We start from the raw sequence: 20,394 nt of genomic DNA, 5'->3' as shown, positions 1-20,394 counted from the left end.
TCCCCTTGGTCAACATGAATAGAGCGGTTCACTTTTTATTTTCAGTTTCTTCACATGCTTATGAATTTTTGCATTAACAGTACTTAAAAGTTTTTCTTTCAGTTGTGACAACTAAAGATTTCCTTCTACTTCAAAATGAAAGTCAAACAGAACAGGTCATATACCCTCCAAAGACCGTGTTCCAGGTTGCCTACAACGGAAGGCAGACACTGCTCACTTGGCACTTGGAAGGCTCTCCTCCAGTGAACCTGTATGCAAGGCACCTCCTGGCCTTTTAAATAAACACTGAGATTTCTCAGAAACAAGACGGCAAATGTGTCATAGGAGTATGATCCAGAAAACGCAAAGAACTAACTACAAGACATTTGGTAAGTTTAATATATTCAAATCAGCAGACCCTGCTGAAATTTACCTTTGAGTACCTCAAGGGAACTAGCCTGGGCAAACCTTGCAGCTGCTAATGGCTGCCTTCAGGAATTCATTCAAGACAGAGACCTTGGAGACACCAAATCTCTGGTTTTAAGACGGTAAAAAGGTGAGTCTCAGACATTACAGGTACCCAGACAGACAACAAAATAAATTACTAAAAAAATATTAGGTGAGTAATACGGAACATCATCATGAATCCATCAGCACAGTGCAGTTTCCTTCTCGGACAAGTTAACTCGTCTTGTAAGCATAAGGAAGATAGTGGATGTAATGTATCACAACTCTAATATACTTTTTGACGTTGCCCTGTATGACATTGTCATAACAGAGGAACATAGCCCAGATGATAGTAGTATAAATTTTACTCAGATTGTTAATTAACAGTCCTCTGTCAAATCATAATTTGTCCTGGATACAGGTCATTTCTATGTATTCAGTCATGACTTGGACAATGAGACAGAGTAAACAGCAAAACTTCTAGATGATAACAGGCAGAAGAGTCTGCAAACAACTAAGAGGACAGGATAAGAATTTAAAATAATCTTTATGAACTGGAAAAATGTTCCAAAACCCAGGCCAAAGACACATATGAAATACTATAGATGGGAAAGAAAAACAAAATGTCCAAATAGAAAATTAGAAACACACACCAGGACTCATCTGCTCACTGTACAAGCGGCTAAAGATAAATCCTGGAAAATGTTCCAGGTATTGAGATCATCAAGCACTGGAACAGACTACCTATCAATCCCTGGAGTTGGGAGGGGGGGGGTAAGGGGATTTACAGTACACCAGATAATATCTATATGACATCCCAGCTTAGAGAAAAAGAGTAGAGCCCATGCTCCCTTAGGTCCATCCCAAGCCAAATCTCAGTGATTCCAGACACCTGCTGCTGATGGGAGCTATCCAGCTCAGCCTGAACCCTGTTCCAGGAACTCTCCCAAGTTTGAAACCTCCCGTGATTTCGACCTTATTCAGGTAACAATGCTCATCAGATGCGATCGAGTCAACACAGTTTCAATTATCCATTCTATGTTATGGCTAAGCGGTAAGATACCACTTGCAAACATACTCGGGCCTTCTCTAACTGCTAATTCAAGTTGAGCACATCGGCAAACATTCAGACAACATGCAGGCAGCACCATGTTCAACTATGGCTTTATTCTGCAAAGCTGTAACCATGTATCTTAGTTGACCTAAGCATACATGCCATAAAATTCCACTGAAAAGTAGTGCGTTTATAAAAAAAAAAAAAAAAAAAAAAAAAAAAAAGGAGAGAGAGAGACAGTTGCCAGTAATACCACAATCATAAATTAAGATCATCATCCTTTATCGTGGTTGAAAGGCGTGCTTGGCCAGCCCAAGGTTCAACACTTAATATTTGTCTATGTTATTTCAAAATAACAGTTGAGACAGTTAGATCTTATAAAAGCTACATGCACTTGCAACACTAAGCTTTTATTTTAGCTAAGATACGGTGCTGACGACTATTCCAAGCTGTGTCTTTAACGGAACATACACCTTATTTGCAAACAAAGCGTAACCCTAATCATAACATTAACTGCCAATAAGAAAATCTGGTCACCCCAAACCTTTGAAATCTTTAGTCCAAATAATATTGCATTCATAACAGAGACATTGCATTCACTGCCTGTGACACAGCTCTGCAGAGTTCCAGATGCTTGAACTCTCAGGGGCACTGACAGTGAGGGCAAAACGATGAGAGAGAGGTTTTAGTAACAAGAAGAGCAGCAAAATTCAGCCACCAACTTCTTTTCCTCTGCTGAATTTAACTGCAATACTTTCCCCCTTCTCTTTTTTTCTCCTTTCTCCTTTAGCAAGGCTAAGGAGCTACACCATGGCAAAGCTCCGCTCCCTGCCCTTCTTGTCATCACACCAAGTACTGGAACAATGTACCTCTTAACCTAACAGGCCTGTTAATCAAGAGAGCTATATGACTGCTTATTACAAAACTCCCTTCCCATTATGTTGCACTTTCAATGAATCTCTTAACTACCAGCAGTCAAGAGCACCCCCCCCTGCTGGCATCAGAATGAATTTTACCAATTCAATTTGCTGGCTGCTCAAAACTAAAAATGCCAGCTGATTGCTAGTTCAGACAGCAACGTGTTCAGCCACTTGTGCATACTTGAAATTATCTGAATGCAGTTTGAAGACTACAGCAGAAATTTTGTAATTAGAATTCTGCAATGTAGATGGTAATTTTTCCCCCTCAGTAACACACAAAGATCAGATAAACAGGAAGCAAATTGAGGAATTTTGAAACATGAATACAGTGATCTGCCTCAAACAGAAAAAAAAAAGGCGAGAAGGGGGGAAGGAAGAAATCTTTGTGATCTCAAGTCCTGGCCTGATGAGACTCTCTACACTCCAGTTGCAGAAGGGCCGCCTCAACAATACAGACAATCAAAGCAGGTGAGTAAAGCTACATATCATTAACCAGTTTCTTACTTTTGATGCTTGAAAACAGATATCAAGCAGGTTCTGCAAACGTAAGAGACTCTACAGAGCCCTTGTATTCAAGCTAGAGTCCTCTTAAAATTTATTTCCCACCCCATTAGGTGGATAAGGACCATATTCTCAAAATAAAATAAACCAGTATCCCTGCCATCTACTACTTTTCTTGACGCTTCCTGCGACAGTGAGGTAAACCATGCAGAATAAGGATATCTCCTCCTTTGCATCCTCTTCCTCTCCTTTGCACGTCTCTAACAACCATAAACATAGAAGAAAAGGTCGCTATGCTCAACGCTCTCCATCTGAAATTTTCTCCCAGAGGGAAAGATGCAGGGATTTTGCTTTAATTAAGCCAGCTGATCACTGGGTCACTGCAATAGTGTTGCCACCTGAGTCCTGGCAGACTTTGAACAATGATAGGGATGAAACATACAGCCATCATATGAAGAAACTAATAAAGGAATTCCAAAAGCATTTTAATTTGGACAGCAACACATCTCAAACAAATGTTTTAAAGCTGTAAAATAACCCATGCCTTGACTAACGAAAGTAAGTTAAAAAAAGGGCTTTAGGACACCATGAGGTCATACTGAGTTATTTGGTAGCATTACAAGCTGCTCTGAAGCAGAGTGTTCTGTGCCTGCTGGCTGTACTCTGATGGTACAGCACGTACACAGCCCTGGAGTGCCGTGACGCACTGCAAACACATAAACTGTGCTTAACAAATGCATGGAGAAGATGATGGAAGCAGAATTTCTTTCACATGAACTCTTTGCTCTGGAAGTCTCGGATACAAAAACTCAATGCAACATTACTAAGGCTCTAATGGGCAGCTGCATCCTGCCATTTTCTGGGTATAGATATGCTGAACCAACTCTTCTATCTGTAAATACATTCAGATCCTAACTTGATTTGAAATCTGATTTTTTGAGTGTCATATGTCTTTGATTTTTGATTACATATGTCTCTGCATTAATGAACCCAGCCAGGTGTGAAGCTGATGTAGCAGCAGATACCTTGTGAACACATTAGTATTAGCTCGACTTTGTTGTTTTTACTGTCTGAGGCACCCTGTTGTAGAAACTTGACATTATTCCAAAATAACGTTCTTGTCTTTTTATATATATATATATATTAATCAATTAAATTTTTCATTACGTATTGGATAAGCCAAAATAGATTTATCATGACACTGAGTGGCTTTTTTTTTTTTTTTTCTTCCTTAAAATTACCTTTAAAATTTCAACAGTCTCAATTCCAGGATTTTCCAAAGAGAAATGCAATTCAAAAGGTTACTGTACCATGTATCAGTATCACTGAAACACGAACATACAACATATAATTCCATCAGTTTAACACCAATGCTTGTTATGTCAGCAACTCCCTTCAGCAGTACAGATATGTAGCAAGAGCTAGAAGCAGCACAGAGATTTAAGTGAAACCCAAAATCTTCAGATAGAGTACAGCTAGGACTACAGCTTTGCGTGTTGTTATTCTTTTAATTTAAAGAGAAACATTTCTTAAACAAACATGTGTGAGTTTCCCACATCTGATGACCAAGGTGGACCTAGACCTAACATTTGGAGAGGAAATGTAGAACATCAAGATAGTGGGGGGGGAAAGGCATTTTTATTGACTATTTCAGCATAGCTTTTTGCAGACATACTGGGGTAGAAAGTAGTGTCTTTTGGATGGAAAGAAGACCCAGGTCCTAAGCACAGTGGTCAGAGACCCCAGTGTTCATTGGAGCTCTGTTACATTCAGTGCTTTGGCCAGGAGCCAGCTCAGGTAAGCACACCCCGCTTACCTAAATTCCTCCAACTGTCCAAAACCATTGTGGAGCTAGATTTTAATTTCTTAGACTAAGCCTCTAGGTACACTTAGAGAGTAACTGTGTCTCTCGCCCTTTTATTTCTTTTTGGGACAAACTGAAAAGCCCTGAAGAATTATGAACTTGGCACCTTGTAATGCTGAAGCGCAGTAAGAGAACAAAGCAGTGCCTTTATCAGCCTTCGCTGAACACAAGTCTGTAAATCTGTCCATTTTGCTCTCAGCTGTCCCCTCATTTCCATTTTTGCTGCAGTGCCAACATAAAAGATAGCCAATGCCCTCAGTAAGAACAGTTACATGTTAAACTGCCTGGCAAGGGCAAACCTATGGGATCAGACTAGAGTGGATCTGAGAAAAGGCAGAAAAGAGTGAGACAACCTTGTCCAAGCAAACTAGGGTTAAATTTGTAACTGCTGTGTGGTAACCTAAGGTGTTTCTTTCAGAAGACAGTAAGGTAATGTCATATAAAGTACACGTTTTAGAGAATGACACTCTTAAATTTAACAAGAATATTAGCCTTACCATAACATAATCTCATCCCAAAGTGCAGGTATTACTGGCAGTGTCCACATGACAACGGTGTGTAGGATAAACAGGACTACAAGAACCACTTCTTAAATTAAAGCACAATTTCAAAATTATGAGCATATTTTTTTTCCTTTTTATTAACAGGATTAAATTCAATTATTTGATTTTTGCAAAACTATTATAGATCAGCCTTAAAGGATACAAAGAAGCTGTTATACCTGAGGTACTATTACATTGGCTATTCATAATACAAGAGATGTTTGGATGCTCTGTCGTCGCACCTGATACATTTAAACTTTGCAATGTATGAATGGATGGTTTGGTCATTCCTGAGTGAGCCTGTCCTTCCACAGTCATGACATATTAATATGTTTCAATTTGGATTAGTATAGACCATGCTATCCACTAGCAGGATATGACGATTTCATATCCCTTGATGGTTCCAGAACAGTTTAGTACACCACTTTTTCCACAGTCAGAGTTTACAGAACAGAATGTTATAAAAGAAAAAAATCCTCCTGTATACTATACAGCAGGAACCTTACAAGCAAGCAAACAAGCAAGCGTTTTTAGTGTTTGTAGAATTTCTGGATTAAATGCACTTGCCTTTAGGAACCCACACAGTTCAAACATTGTTAGAGACTAGTCGCTTTAAAAAACATACAAAAAATACGGAAGTTTTAAGGGACTTTGTTTTTCAAGGTCATTTTAAAGACTGGCAAAATAAAACAATAATCCTGTTTTAGTGGTTGAACAGACTTTCATAGTGATTTTTCATTTTTCTTTTAGCATAATCCTCACAAAGAACAATGATGAACTTTGTCAGCATGAAGAAGAATTGGCTCCCGATAGTACAGAACATGCAGCTAAGCAAGCTAATGTTAAATTTACTCGTGATATTTCAGCGTTTCAGCTGCCATTCACTTCTTTGCAACTTCCTGAATAATTTCTCTAGAAAGAGACTTAAGTTCTGTCATGTTTGCTAAATAAAGGTAGATAAACAAGTTTTCCTGTAAGAAGACAGCAAGCCTCAACATCCACTTTGCTAAATTTTGAATAAGAAAATATGATTTAGAAAGAAGTTACACATGAGCAAGTTCAGATAGAGAGCATTTCTGTAAGGAGAAAAAAAAATAAGAGGAGACCTTGCCCACTGTACTGCTATGTATTAGGAAGATACAGGAAGTATCAAGCCCTTGGGGTACAACCATGCATGCAGTGAGAAATTAAATACCTACTTTGGAGGGATTTTAAAGTTAGGAACAAGAAATGCATATTCATTGCAGTTTATATGCATTCTGCAAATCCTGTGTATTTATCTAACACAAAACAAGCCAACTGGTTAAGTTCCTGTGCTTTTTCCTTCTTAGGAATATAATGAGATCACAACATGTGATAAAGATGCTGCTGCCAGTCAGTCCTACACTGCAGACAGTGCTCTCCCGTAACAGGCTTGGGAAAGGGGGATTTCATGCCACCCTGTTCAGATTTCAGGGAGGAGTACGAAGCAAACCAATACATGCTGCTCAAATCTCAACAGTATTTAGATAATAAGGAATTATTTTCTTTCTTTCTTTCTTTCTTTTCTTGTCAGAAGAAAGACGGTACTTTCTTTTCAAGAAACTCTGATAAACCAGGTACTGTGTATTTTACCTCACAATTTTTCATGGAGCATTTTCTTCTCACTTTTCCTATGCTCTGTCAAGACAGCGACTCACTAGCCGTCAGACCTTATTCTGACCCTGCACTTGGGCAGGGCTGCAGATCTGCTTATGTAGAAAGAAAAGATTGAAACAGCAAGGAAGTCGCAGGTCAGATTTACTGTGTGTATGCAGAGGTCCGCAGAGAAATACTGTGCACAGGCTGCCTACGCATATTTAAGCTGAATGTCTCCTTTCCCAAATGCTAACCAGAAAATACTAGCGAAGTTTTAAAAGAGTATGAATAAAATGTATTTATGCTCATATCATACTCTTTATACATTTTCTCATGATGTTGTACATAACATGAGGTTATAGGTAACTTTTACTTCAAACAGAACTGTTAAATACCTTATCTTTAGGCTCTACTAACATTTCTAACTTTCTTCAATTTTTTTTCCCTGATTGCAAGAATGATAGGCACCTCCTTATATAATTGGATTTATTTTAGCTTTTTGACACAGAAATCTGAGGGATGCTATACACTTGAGCACATTAAGATGGAGCCATTCCTTAACATTTGGGTTTCTGGCAACTAAATCTCAGTCTTGGTGCCTGTTTTATATATATAAGCTACATAGTGCATGAAAATAATCCACGCACTTCTGCACCCCCTACAAATACAATGGTGGTCTCCTCATTAATAATTTTAAATTTTCTATCTCCTTTGTGACTATTTATTTATATCAACTTGTTCTGCGAATTGCAGTGAAGCTTTTAAATGCTTATTTTTTCTAAAGTCTTGACTCCACACAACAATTTTGGACTGGATCCTGTTTGAGAACAAAAACTACTGTTGTATACACGCTAAAATATATTTTCAACGCATTATAATGAAATCGCTTTAGGAACTACAGTGGTCTTAAGAAAAAGTCAATGGAAAGAAAAGCACTGAAGTCAATAAAAGTGTTGGAATTGGTATGTCAGGATTAGACCTGCAGTCAATATATATAATAAAGTAAGCTGAACAGGCATGTCAGAAACACTGTTTAACTGAAAGCACAGCATATTTAGGATAGAATACAAGTAGTTCTCCACTCCCACCAAAAATGAGCAACGGAAAATAAATGCCTGAAAAGTCCATTAACTCCATAAGAACACAGCTCGCTTTGCAATTTCAAATCACGAAAATAAATACTGTATGTGCACATCAAGTAACCTAGCCTGTGCATTTGTAAGTAATCTAACTATAAATATTTTTCCGTTTTATGATTTCACTTCTTGTTACTTCATTTTGCTTTCTGTTAAGTAACAGAGTCAAGTAAATAGTTGTTCGGATCTGGCTTCACGTGTTTAAGTTAAAATGATCCCCCACCACCAAAATGTTGACTCTGGAAGTCACTTGGCCACAACAGACTGCATACAAGGCAACACAGAGGGCAGGAAGCACTGCCACGGAGGGAACGTACATACCGTCAAACAACCCATCAGACTCTGCTCAAATGGTCTCTGGAAGGCTCTGGGGTCTCCACACCAGTCCAGGAGCTCTGTTGCCGCATTATGGAAGTTTGCAGGGTTCTGTAAGTGCTGGAAAAGGAAGGTGAAGCCATGTGGTAAGTAACATACAGAAGGGCTGACATAGCCTTTCCTTCATCACATTAATGCAAAGTTTGGAAACTAGGAAAAGCATATAATTTGGAAGCAAGACCTTAAACTGTACAGTGAACAAAGAAAATCCTGCCTCATTTTTATTAATACTTACGCAGATTTTCTAATTTTTTGATATGAACTCATCAGTTAGAGGCAAGCTGTAGCTGAAATACCAGAACTTCCCTGAATTCCTTCCTCCATAACATTACCTTTCCCACATGCAAATCGTAACAGATTCTACTTGGAAATCAGAAGTGCCTGAGTCCAAATTGATGGAAATCTCAGTCTTCCTCTCAAAGTCTTTGCCTTGGGCTTATGCCCCATTGTCAGGACATGCCAGCTCAGCCATGCCTTCCAACAATCAAGACTTTCACCTCTGTGCGCCAGCCAGGAGGCAAACAGGCTCAGAAAACACCAGTGACAGAGCAAAGCACGCTTACTATACTGATCCTTTCTAGGAGTTTTGGTTCCTGTTCATCATGATGCATCATCATGAGCAATTTGGATGATTAAGTTCTGGATGATGAGGAATGGAGGATTATTTCTTGACTGAAGTGTGGTGGGATACTGCCATGACCAAAAATGTTTTCACATGCACAGAAAACACATAGAAATTTCAGGGTGGAATCCTACTTCTTTTAAAGAGGTTGGTACAATTTTGAGAGAAAAATCTGGTTTTGTTTTGAAATTTGCACGGGCAAAGCAATTTTAATACTGTTACATTCATCTCCGCCTTTGGCCTGAAGAACCTGTAGTCCTGTTTTTAGAGGCATTTAGCAAACTTAGCTGGTACTATTATTCATAATGCCATACCTCACTGTGTTACACTGCCAAAATATTCCAACATTTTCGCAAGAGCAGAGGGAGAGACAGGAAAGAAGAAATTCAGTTTACATGAATAATACTGCTACTAAATTCTCCAGTTCTGGTGATGCTACATGTTTCAATGAAAACTCCAGAAACAAGAAGAGTGTATTCAGGAATTGTGGGTATCTTTTTAATTAATTGTTTTATAATTATTGGGATTGCTGAGAAAAACACGAAAACGAGATGAGCATTTAATCTGAAAGGCACAAACCCCAAAGGCATAATTTTAAAAATACATCATTATTTTTGAATCAGTTGCATAATTTGGGAAAACATAACTGCTCGTTTCTAAGCATCTGGATTAACAATAATATTCACAACCTATTTTTTTTCCTCTCGGCCCCTCATCCACGAGTAGCTGCAAATATTAACTCTACCACAAATGAAGGGAAGAAAAATTCCTCCCATGCCAGGTTTTGAGGAGTTCCCAGTCTGTAAGCTTTTGGATCACATTACTGTAATACGTATTCAATGAAGGCTCTTGGTCAGAGGCCGTGTTTTAACAAGAGATGACTGACATGTGAGGCAGATTTTTAAAACAATAGAATTTGAAAAAGCAGACAGGCATTGTGCAATGTGGCTTTCTTCCTCTGCTCTACAAACATGGACTACAGCTCTTGCTACCATCCAGTTTGATAGCTTTACCTAGGCTGCATTTCCCAACAACATTTCTTTGCTAGCTGAACATCTAGTTGCTGGAGGAGTCACGCTGTTAGAAGAATTCAAGTAAATAAACATAAGAAGCGTCCCATGAAAAGAGCCAGCAATTTGGGTTATGAATCTTCTAAGCAAAGTGGCAAAGAATGCCTTTTTGAAGGCTTAATTTAATCCTCCAAAGAAGTGACTGCCTGACACCAAATCTCTTAGTGTATACTGCTCCTTCCACACAACACTGTCATCTGCAGGGGAAACAGAACTTGGTTCAACCCCCTCTACAACGGCACGTGTAAGCTCTGCTACTACCAAATATACAATTTCCAGAAGGCAAGGCAGGTGAACAAATTGCACCATGCTGAACACATACTGCACTGGTAGGACACAGGTCACCATAGGGACCTGTCTCCGTAGGGAAAATAACCCCAAATCAAAAACCCCTTCCACACAGAAACAACATAAGGAAAAAAATCATTGAAAGCTACTCAGTTCTGTACTTTAAATAGCCTTTAATAATCCTTCCCTCCTTGTGAAGTGAATTGATATCCGCTGATGAAAAGCCCTAAATAAGAGCTAGATACTATTTATTTTCACCAGTGTTGCCACTTGCCAGCTACGCACATAACATCTTCCACTAACACTTACAATGAAATCTCCCCATTGAGAAACAGCCATTATACTTGAATCAGAACAATTTTAATAAGTTTAAGCTAACAAATAAAAAGCAGCACAGGACCTTAGCCATATGCTTAATTTTCAGTTTAGCACCACATTTCTACTTACCATGGCACCACTGAAAAACAGTATCCCTTTCCTAGAGTAAAGGTCCAACATACATTAAAATTGCACTTCCCTGTGGAAGAAAAGGCTCCTTCGACTTGCCCGTGTCGATGACCTCAGTGACTTAACTGTTTGTACTGTAACACTCCATCAAGTTATTTCACTGTATCGTGACCAAGCACTGAGGCACACTATCATAACCCCCTTCTTAAATACAGAGGGGAATCGTGAAATCTGGACTTCTTAAATGCAACTACACAACTGAAACTAGCTGAGAAACTTGGTGGTCAAGAACAGCAATTTTATTAGTTCCATTACAGGCTAAAAAGCCCTGAACAAACCCTAAGAAAAAGTTGTCAGAATACCAGTGGTTTCCATCTCTGTGGAGTGGATTTGAGTAGTTTCTGGGAGGTGAGAAAAGCTGGGCTTGTGGGGACACTTCTTGCAATGTCACACACAGTTCTGTCTGGGACATACTCACAGCTTTCTGACTTCCTTAATATTTTAAAATTATATTTAAATTTTAAGTAAGAGTCTCCTCCAATTTTTATTTTTCAGATTACAGAGGGCAAAGTCACTTTTTGTGGAAAACAAAGAGAAGATCCAGCATGAACCAAAGCATTAAGGCAGGTGCAGTTCCTTCCCTCAGTTAGGCAAGAAGATGTTCCAAATGCCTACTGTGATTTTTTTCATTTATTGACAGCGTCAACACTGTACCCAGGGCAAAAAGCCCCAACGTCATTCACATCTTCACAACAAAAAGCCTGCTTGGGAGGAATATTACAGCTACTATAGTCATTGAACATGAAATTAAAGAGATTTTTCTTGACTCTTGATCCAAGAACAAGTACAAAACAAAGCTTATGCCAGATCCATCCATCAGCTTTGTTGTGAAGCATTTCCCATGCATGGCTTCATCCTTTTCAGCTGAAATTATTGGCAGCATTTTGACAGAAGCAAGGCATGTGCCCGAAAAGTCTAGTCCGAAACTGCTCTTCATGTGAACAAGGAAAAAAAAAAATCAAAATCACCTCGTTAGATGATTTAGAAGATAGTGACAGTGAACCAGATCTGGCTATGACACACCCTGGTGTATCTTCAAAGCTGCTAGTGAAGGGCCACCTAACCCACCATGCTTGCAAGCAATCGTGTTTTCAACAAGTGGATTTGTATGAATAAAATCTGAAGCAGAGATGAACTAAGGCCATGAACTGAATTAAGTGGTTATTTACCAGACTGCTTTTGGTGTTTTTTCTGCTTTTTAGAAGGCTGTTAGTGAAACATGACAATGTCTATTATTTCAAAACCTAAGAAAATTTTCAGTGTAATAATTTAGAACTTCAAAATCCTAATATTTCCTTAGTCTGAATGGAACAGAAATCACACAAATACTCGATGCATGTGAGGGTATAACTATTGCAGGCATCACCAGGTGGTGCTTTGAAGAGACAGTCTCTCAGAGTAACTTATTTTTGGTCTTGGAAGGAATCCTGTGATCTTTGTAGCTCTTCAATTCATAGTCTGGTGCAGGGGGGTGAAGAAAATAGCAAAGCACTTTGCTCTCCCTTTACTACGTCCAACAAGAGTGAATCGTAGCAGCAAAGCCCCTTTCTGAGTGCTGGGCTGACATCTGGGCTGGATTCCAGGGAAGGCAGGAACATCTCTGCAGTTCGTGACCACCTCCAGCTTAAATGTTTTATTTACATAAAGAACAGACCAACTTTGTCAATTAGAGTGGACAGATGGGCAGAGGATGCAGGTACACTATGACCCGAGTTCGTTAGGTTTCACAGCAACTGTCTGTGTGCCTGTTCCATGGTTTGCTGCTGTACAGTTGCCTGGGTGGGGGGAACAACGTTCCCATGGGGAGTTATGCACAACAGCCGATATGTGCAATTTTTTTGGTGTAAGCATTTCAAAATATAGCGACTTCTTGAAACTGTTAGTCCCTTCCAGTTAAACAGTGATCAAAAAGTCTTGATATATAATAAAACTCTGCAATAGGCTCAAAAGTATAAGCTCCATCCCACATAAGAATTCAGGCCCCTGCGACTAAAATAGGCATATGTAATAAAGATCTTATTTTTTAAAGGATACTAAAGCACAATTGAGTACTTTCAGTCTACACACCCACACCAAAGTGGGCGCAAACCACTTCCTGCCACCAAAGACTCAATATGATTTCAGAGGCAGAAACCAATTACCCACACTGGAGCACGGCAAGGACAACAGCCTTTATCTCCTCTAAATAGAAAAGGCTGCAACCCAGATGTACACTGATGTATCTTAGAACAGTCTAGTAGAATAACGGAAGAATAACAGTCAAAATTAAGAGCAATTACAGAAGGTTAACGTTATCTCACACACACACATCAAGAAATCCTAACATGACAGCAATGCTATGGAAAATGAATCATTTAAACATGGAATCCATATGTTCCAGTTTTTTTGCTATAGAAAACAAATGCAGAATTTCAATTTACAAATAACACATCTCCAGTGGAGGGTTTTTTTCTCTCTTTTCTGCAGAATACATCAGACTGAAGGCACAGACCTAATCTGCCACGATTTAACCTATTCAAAATGAGATGTCATGCAAATAAGTTTTTGAGCAGCAAACTGCTTAACTATGCTAAACAAGTTATTGCATTTATTTACGTGATGTCGCACCAAATTATGAAGGCTGACTCAAGTTGTCTGTTTATTTTGCCGAGTTACGTCTGCTCTGTGTCTCACTCCTTGATTTAATTGAGCTGCTGAAGATAATATAACTTATCACACAGACACTATGCCATGTTGCTAGATTCTAGGTTAATTAACAGTAGCCTACAGTCACTGAATTTCTCACATGGTTAGCCACTTGGACCCTGTCTACTGTCTAGCTTCACTAATCAACGAGTCTGGGAATTTCACATTAGCAACAGAATACACTAGCAACACAAGGAGCTGTTGACTGCACAGAAAAAGAAAATACAGCTAGATGGTAGGTAGCCTTTTCTTCACTCTGAAATTAACCCGTTCCTACACACCGTGTGGCAGGGTTGCATGCTTGGCAAAACTTCTGGTACTCCAATTGGGGAGATTAAATCCAGGGGGCAGCTGCTTTTCTGCAGGACAGAAAGCTATGGCTGCTGTTCCAGAAGCACTGCCAGCTAATGCAAGCACCTGCGGCTGCCAGCCCTGAAAGGCTCCCACCTCCCACGGCTTTGCCTTCTCCTGCCTGCTTTCCTCCACGGCACAGGAGGACACGCGGCTGCATGGTGAACTAGTCTCATTCCAACACCAGTTATTTCAGTTGCATTGGCTCTCCGAAACAGCATGTGGTGCAGCTCCTTGAACCTTCGCACTAACAGGGGGATAGAAGCAGTGAGTGCCACCAGTGGCAGGCCACTCAGGAGCTCATGGGAACGGTCACAGGTTATAGCACGTCATCTTTTCATGCCAATACTGGACTGAAGTTGACCTAAAACTAAATGTACTTTTTTTTATATGCTTACTTTTATGGCAGGCTGCACCCGAGAGCTTCTTCCCCAAGCCACCTACTTCCACCAGACCACACTTGCTGTTCTGCCCATGAACTAATAATCTCCCACACACTGATTTTCAGTCATCACTTACAGTGAGATTCCCCATGTGACCACACAATCATTAGACCTGACTCAAAGACAGTGGCAGCAAACTAAAGGTGGGCTGGGAAGGTTCAGGACTCTGCTCTCGGAAGCCCACACTTTGGATTAAATGCATCACGAAATTTCTCCCGAAGGTGGAGCTATACTATCAATATAAGAGGAAGACAAAGTTAAGTTCACAGTATAAATACTCCTCCTGCCTCACAACACCCCTCCTCTTTTTTAAAGTAATGGTACTTCAATTATTTCAACCTAGAGAAACATTTGTTATTAATATTCCCCATTATTCTCCATAAAACACAATGCCTACCGAGAGAGATGCCAAAAGGGAATAATGATTTTTAGTGTTCTGATCTTGTGTATATTTACTCTGGGGTTAATCCCCAGACTCCAGCCAATTTATTGCTGTTTTAGACAACAGGTTCATCTATGCATTCTGCAAAACCTTGCAACAGGTTCAGACTCTCAAGTGATATAAAAACCCAGTACCAAACCCATCTTTTCCAAATGATGAGCCAGATATTCAGCATGCCGTAAGTTTTGTGTAGACCTCATGACATCCGAAATACACGTATACAACTCTGAAGGTTCCCATGATCTGCTTGCTATTTGCAGCTGCTGGCATGCAGGTTTTCAAACCTTTCTCTATAACAACGGAAGTTAAAATTCTCACATGGTTGTAAAATCTAGGAATTTATAAGCAAACCAAAACATACAGCAGTTATCAAACTTTATATATAAAAGAAAGGACGTTCAAAACTACTAATGCAGAAACCGCAGTTGCGTTGGAACTAAACCAACTGATACTGGTTGAGGAAGGAGCTGACCCACTTTTCCAGGCCTACATGGCTTTTCTAACCGTGATGCATACCTGCTCTGACCCTTGAGACACAGGATATGGTGTCCAGGTGATTTTGGCAGATTTTGCCAGGCAAGTCAGACTTTTTTTTTTTTTTTTTTTTTTCTATCTTAATATTCATCCAGACATGCCTGCAATCACACATAATGAAAATGCACTGCTTATTTGAAGGGGGGCAAAGAGGAGAGTAGGCAAGAAAGGGAGCTGGAAAGGGACTGGACATAGAGAACAGAAAGAGATTAGGTGCCCTTCAACTGAAACAACCCAGGAGTGGAATTACTGTGGTCCTGCATCTTGGGCAAAGGGCATTCAGCTCCCAAAGGAAAACTAATCACCTATCTAAAGAATGTAAACAAGATTCCTGGTCAGACACCCTTGACACAGTGTAACCATGGGGAGACAAGGCTGGTCTCTGGGTATTACTCAGTGCAAAAGTATGTTCCCACTAGACCTAAATTTGATAGCTCACTCAGCACCATAAGCAAGCGGTAGAGGACCTGCATAGACGGTCATTTGCTGTCATACATTAATAGGGCCTTTATTTAAAACCTGAGCAGGCTCCATGAGTGAGCCCAACCAGGAGCCTCTTTGCCTCTTCTATGCACAGGCCTCTTCACATCCCCACCCACCAAGAATGCTCTCTCTCCCTGGCATCATCCAAGGATATGCTTAAATACAGAAAATGCCGTAACCTGAAATAGGTGGTTTCTCCATTTTGATTTTTTTTTTTTTAGAGTCAAGTGTGATTATACAAAGATCTTATCCACAAGCAGCCATACTCAGTACATTAAAACCTCATCCCCAATGAAGATTCAAAACAAATGGTCTTTTCCTTTTTCAAGAGCATAGAGGGGAGTATTGAGCTATTTTCTGTCTTTTGGGAGTGTGATTTTTATTTATCTGATATGGTTATTTATAGTTCAATCCTCTACAGTCCCCTTCAATATCAAAGATTGTTTTATTTATCAAAAAATTAAAAGGCTCAAGCTGCGCATTTTGTATTCAGATAATCCCCCCCCCCCAATTTAGTGTTTGCGAGATTGAGAGATTCCTAATTAATAGAATTATCTTGCACTTACATGGCTCATTCCATCGGAGGCTTTATAAATATTTTATTAAGCTCACATTTTGAGAAGCACTAGATACACTGAGAGAGAGATTAAAACCATGTTGGCCATGCCTACTTAGGAAAGAGAGAATGAAAGGGAGTCACCTTTGCCCCATTTGTCCACTACAGCTTCTTTTTCAAAGGAAAACAGTAAATACTGAGCAAAGACCAGCACACCTCTTTATCAGATGTTCTAACTACATGAAAATACCAGGTAAGATGAGCAGGGGAGTCAACACTAAAGAGAGAAGATCACATGCTAAACAAGTGAGAAAAAGAACAAATAAGCCCCAGAAGCATTACTGAACTACCAGCCAAGCAAGCTGCCCAGTTGTGAGCTGCATGGGAACAAAACCTGTACTAATGCAGATTTCCATAGATGCCGTTCTCATATACTTTTAGTAAAATTAACATGTGTGTATAAATCAGTACTGGTTTCAGAAAAGGTGAATGCCTGGTAATTGAACAGCCTTGTTCTGCTGCCTGGACCTCCTATAGCAGGGGTCCTCAAACTACGGCCCGCGGGCTGGATACGGCCCCCCCAGGGTCCTCAGTCTGGCCCCCGGTATTTACAGAATCACCCCACCCCCGCCAGGGATTGCGGGGGGGGGGGGGGGGGGAACCAAGCAGACGCAGATGGCTGCCTGCCACTTCATCCACACGCTGGCCCCCTGGTTAAAAAGTTTGAGGACCCCTGTCCTATACCATGAGCTCTGTGAGGATGACCACACATCTATCTGCACGTGCTAGAGGAAAGGGAAGATATTGCAACCTTGGCTTGTCCGTTAGTTTTACAAAAGCGTCAGGAGATTAATTCAACATCCTGATTCTCAAGCACCATACACAGAAGCTAGAAGAGTTAAAATAAGAATCACTCCCTAGCTCTTCTGATGGAATTACATCACTGCTTTCCTGCTCTGTACCTTTCATACACACTTAACTGCAGTACATTTATGATATACTTTGCTATAACTTTGTGGTGTATCAGGGAACACGCAGCAAATCGAACATCTTTTGTCATAAACCCATTTACTGCTGTTCCACCCCACTCTCCCCTGCCCAAGAGGAAACTGTGACTTAGGGGTCTAAAGGCTGTGATCCAGACCTGAGTGAAGATGGAACTGGGCACGCTGGTGGCCGTATGTCTTTTGGTTAATCTCTTGATAGTTTGTACAACAGTGGCCAGTTCAATCTTTGTACCCTTCTTGCCACCAGCGCCCGAACTACTGTCATGCCAGCTGAGAGCACTGAGAACAGCATGGTTTACCAAAGACTCAAAATAATCAGAGGGCTCTGAATTATATGTCCTTAATCACTCACAGTGATTTTACCAGAAAAAAAAGTCAAGAAACAAAGGTACAATTGTTTGTTCTTTCTCTAAGGCCATGCCCAGTGATGCAAGGTTCCAATCTATCTTTAAATTTGCAACTACAACTCAACTGAATTATGGAATCAGTTTGCCTAACCAGTTCACTCGCTCTACTTGGCAACTGTAACAAGCCATTTTCCATTAGTATATCCTGATCACACCATGCTAGCGTAAGATGTGTCTACAGATGTGACTAAGCAATGATGCTGAGGCTTCTCTAGCTTTATCGTTCCACCAGACAATGCAATGATACAGAAGCTTTCTTAATGTCCTTATGATTTTCAGCCCGTAGTTTTAGTCCTAAATATCTCAACGTACCAGGGAGTTAATCTTCCCAAAGCAGTGGCCATGCTCTTTCCTCTAGAATACTATTAACTATTAGAACACTGATCTAAATATTTACTTAAATTGTTAATGGTTTTTATTAATTAAAATAGGCTTATTTGTTCCAGACTTTTTACCTGCCTTCTTAAAAATACGTATATCTACATATTCTATCTTCACAATGTCTTTTAGTAGAAGACAAAGGGAAGGATACAGGCAAAGTGAGGCATCTATGTAAATAATTCTGTGTTATGAACCACTTAATAATTTGAGGTGTATCTCACAGAGTTTTGAAAAGTTTGGGTCAGTAATTTTTTTCATGCAGTTCTTACCATATCAAGGTGTTTTAAACACAATGATGATATATTACAACATCCCTTTACTGGAAGATGATTGTCAGCAGTGTATCCTTTAAAAAGAAGTAATGCTACCCAAGAGTATAAAGTGAGTTGGTGGTAAGGGGAGAGGGGGAAGGCACAAAAGCACTGACTCAAACTCTGCTGACTTATATACTGAACCAATTTAAAAAAAAATAATAAAATAAATACATCTATTGATTTTCTAAATTTCAGGAGAATAAATGCAATGATTTTGAAAAATAACCAAAAGTCTTCATACACTCAAACAGCAGGACATTTGTTTGATACATTTTGTTTTCCAATGAATTTTTTTGACGCATTTGAGTAATTTACTTAGTCACTGACTGTGCTTTTTATAGCACTTTTAATCAACTGGCTTAATCTTTATTATTTTAATCTCTTAATCTACGCAGACATAAAATCTCAAGGTGACTATTTCAAATGACCACTACATGAACTGATACCACTGTGGAAGATGTAGAATTCACGTGACCTGTTCTCATGGGTCCTACCAGACAGCTAGACATTACTGAGATATTTCAAAGTCAAAAGGAAAAATGCTTCCCCATACCTCTTTTTTATTTGCATGTGCTTACAAAACTGCCTGCAGCACGCGCTTTGTGACCTGCCTATGTACAATGTTAATGGCTCTTCATAGTACACAGAAGCAATAAGGAGTGAACACCACCACTGAGGAGACTTTTCCTTCAGATGATGGTAGAGGTCTGCACAGCTGAAGGCTTTTGGTATGAACTGTACTATCACCACTTCAAACAACTTTTTAAAAACACCTTCTGCTTTTACAAACAGGTACAACGGTCCTTACGCACAAATGCTGTGTAAGTCATGCCTTTGTTATGGATTTGCTGTTGCACTAATGCACACAACGGAAAGAACTCTAGTGAGCAAGTGTAGGCATGAAGGGAAAGCCAGAAATGGCATGACAGAAGCTGGAGACATGTTGCCATTTATGACACGTGTTCACTGCGGAGTTTAACCCGATGTAAAGGACTTCCCATGTTCCTCTGACACTGAGGTGACATGATGGATCCAACTTACAGATTGAGAATTTTCAAATGTTCATCCTTTATTTACCAATCAGCAATTTTAAGTAATAGGTCAGATTAGTTAGTTGCACAGAAAAAGAATAAAATTATTCTAAATACTATGGGTACTAGAAGTTCTAAGTGTAAGTTTAAAATATATATATTTTCTTTTTTGAAAATGGTTAACAATACTAACGTCCCAGCCCTTGAGGTCAGGTACTGCAGTGAAACAAGCAGCCAAATTGGGAAGGAGAGAAGTCTACCCACACTGACTTTACCAGCCCGCCTCAAAAGATGAAGGGTTTTATTCCACCCACTGGAGTCTTGTCAGATAAACAAACCACCCAAATACTGCAAACATCGAGAAGGTGGTTTTTTCCCCCCTCGCCTCCAGAAGTGCTTCTAGCACTTTGCCTCTTTGCTCTTTCCTTGTGGCTTTGACGCCTAAGCGAGAGCAGTCCTGACCAGGATACAGGATCTAACAGGCCAGGAATGTTGATTGACAAGTCTCTAAGTGGACTAGAGGAGCCAGGAAAGCTGGTCTGCTGTCAGTTTTTCCTAAACATACTTAACTCCAGCAGAGGAATATTCCAACAGACTGAGCACAAAAACAGACAAAGAATTTACAGCTATGGGTCTCAGGGGAAAAAAAAAATAAAAAAGAAAAAAAAAGGAAAAATATAGCCTCTAAGACAGCTTTGATGGACCATTCAACCAGCACTTAAGGCCACTGAAGGTCTTTTTATGGAAAGGAAAGGTCGTTTTCACCATTAGCCTGACTGCTATGTGTTATTTCATATTTAGCAGCTAGAAAAACCTGTAACGCTTATATGAGCTACAA

General features: G+C 39.8%; 1 protein-coding gene across 7 annotated transcripts in view; it reads right to left on the bottom strand.

Annotated features, from left to right (window-relative positions):
• ZMIZ1 (zinc finger MIZ-type containing 1) overlaps window positions 1–20,394 on the bottom strand; it is a 357,468-nt gene that overhangs the window by 132,542 nt on the left and 204,532 nt on the right. For all 7 annotated transcript variants that reach the window (XM_037399104.1, XM_037399105.1, XM_037399103.1 and 4 more), the window contains one exon: window positions 8,382–8,495. In XM_037399104.1, coding sequence (XP_037255001.1) covers window positions 8,382–8,495 — 114 coding nt within the window. The remainder of the gene's footprint in view (window positions 1–8,381; window positions 8,496–20,394) is intronic.

Source organism: Falco rusticolus, chromosome 9 (genome assembly GCF_015220075.1).
Source record: "Falco rusticolus isolate bFalRus1 chromosome 9, bFalRus1.pri, whole genome shotgun sequence".
In the NCBI taxonomy this organism is placed as follows: domain Eukaryota; kingdom Metazoa; phylum Chordata; class Aves; order Falconiformes; family Falconidae; genus Falco; species Falco rusticolus.
The sequence above is the reverse complement of the archived record's forward strand: the minus strand, read 5'-3'. Positions and strand labels throughout refer to the sequence as shown.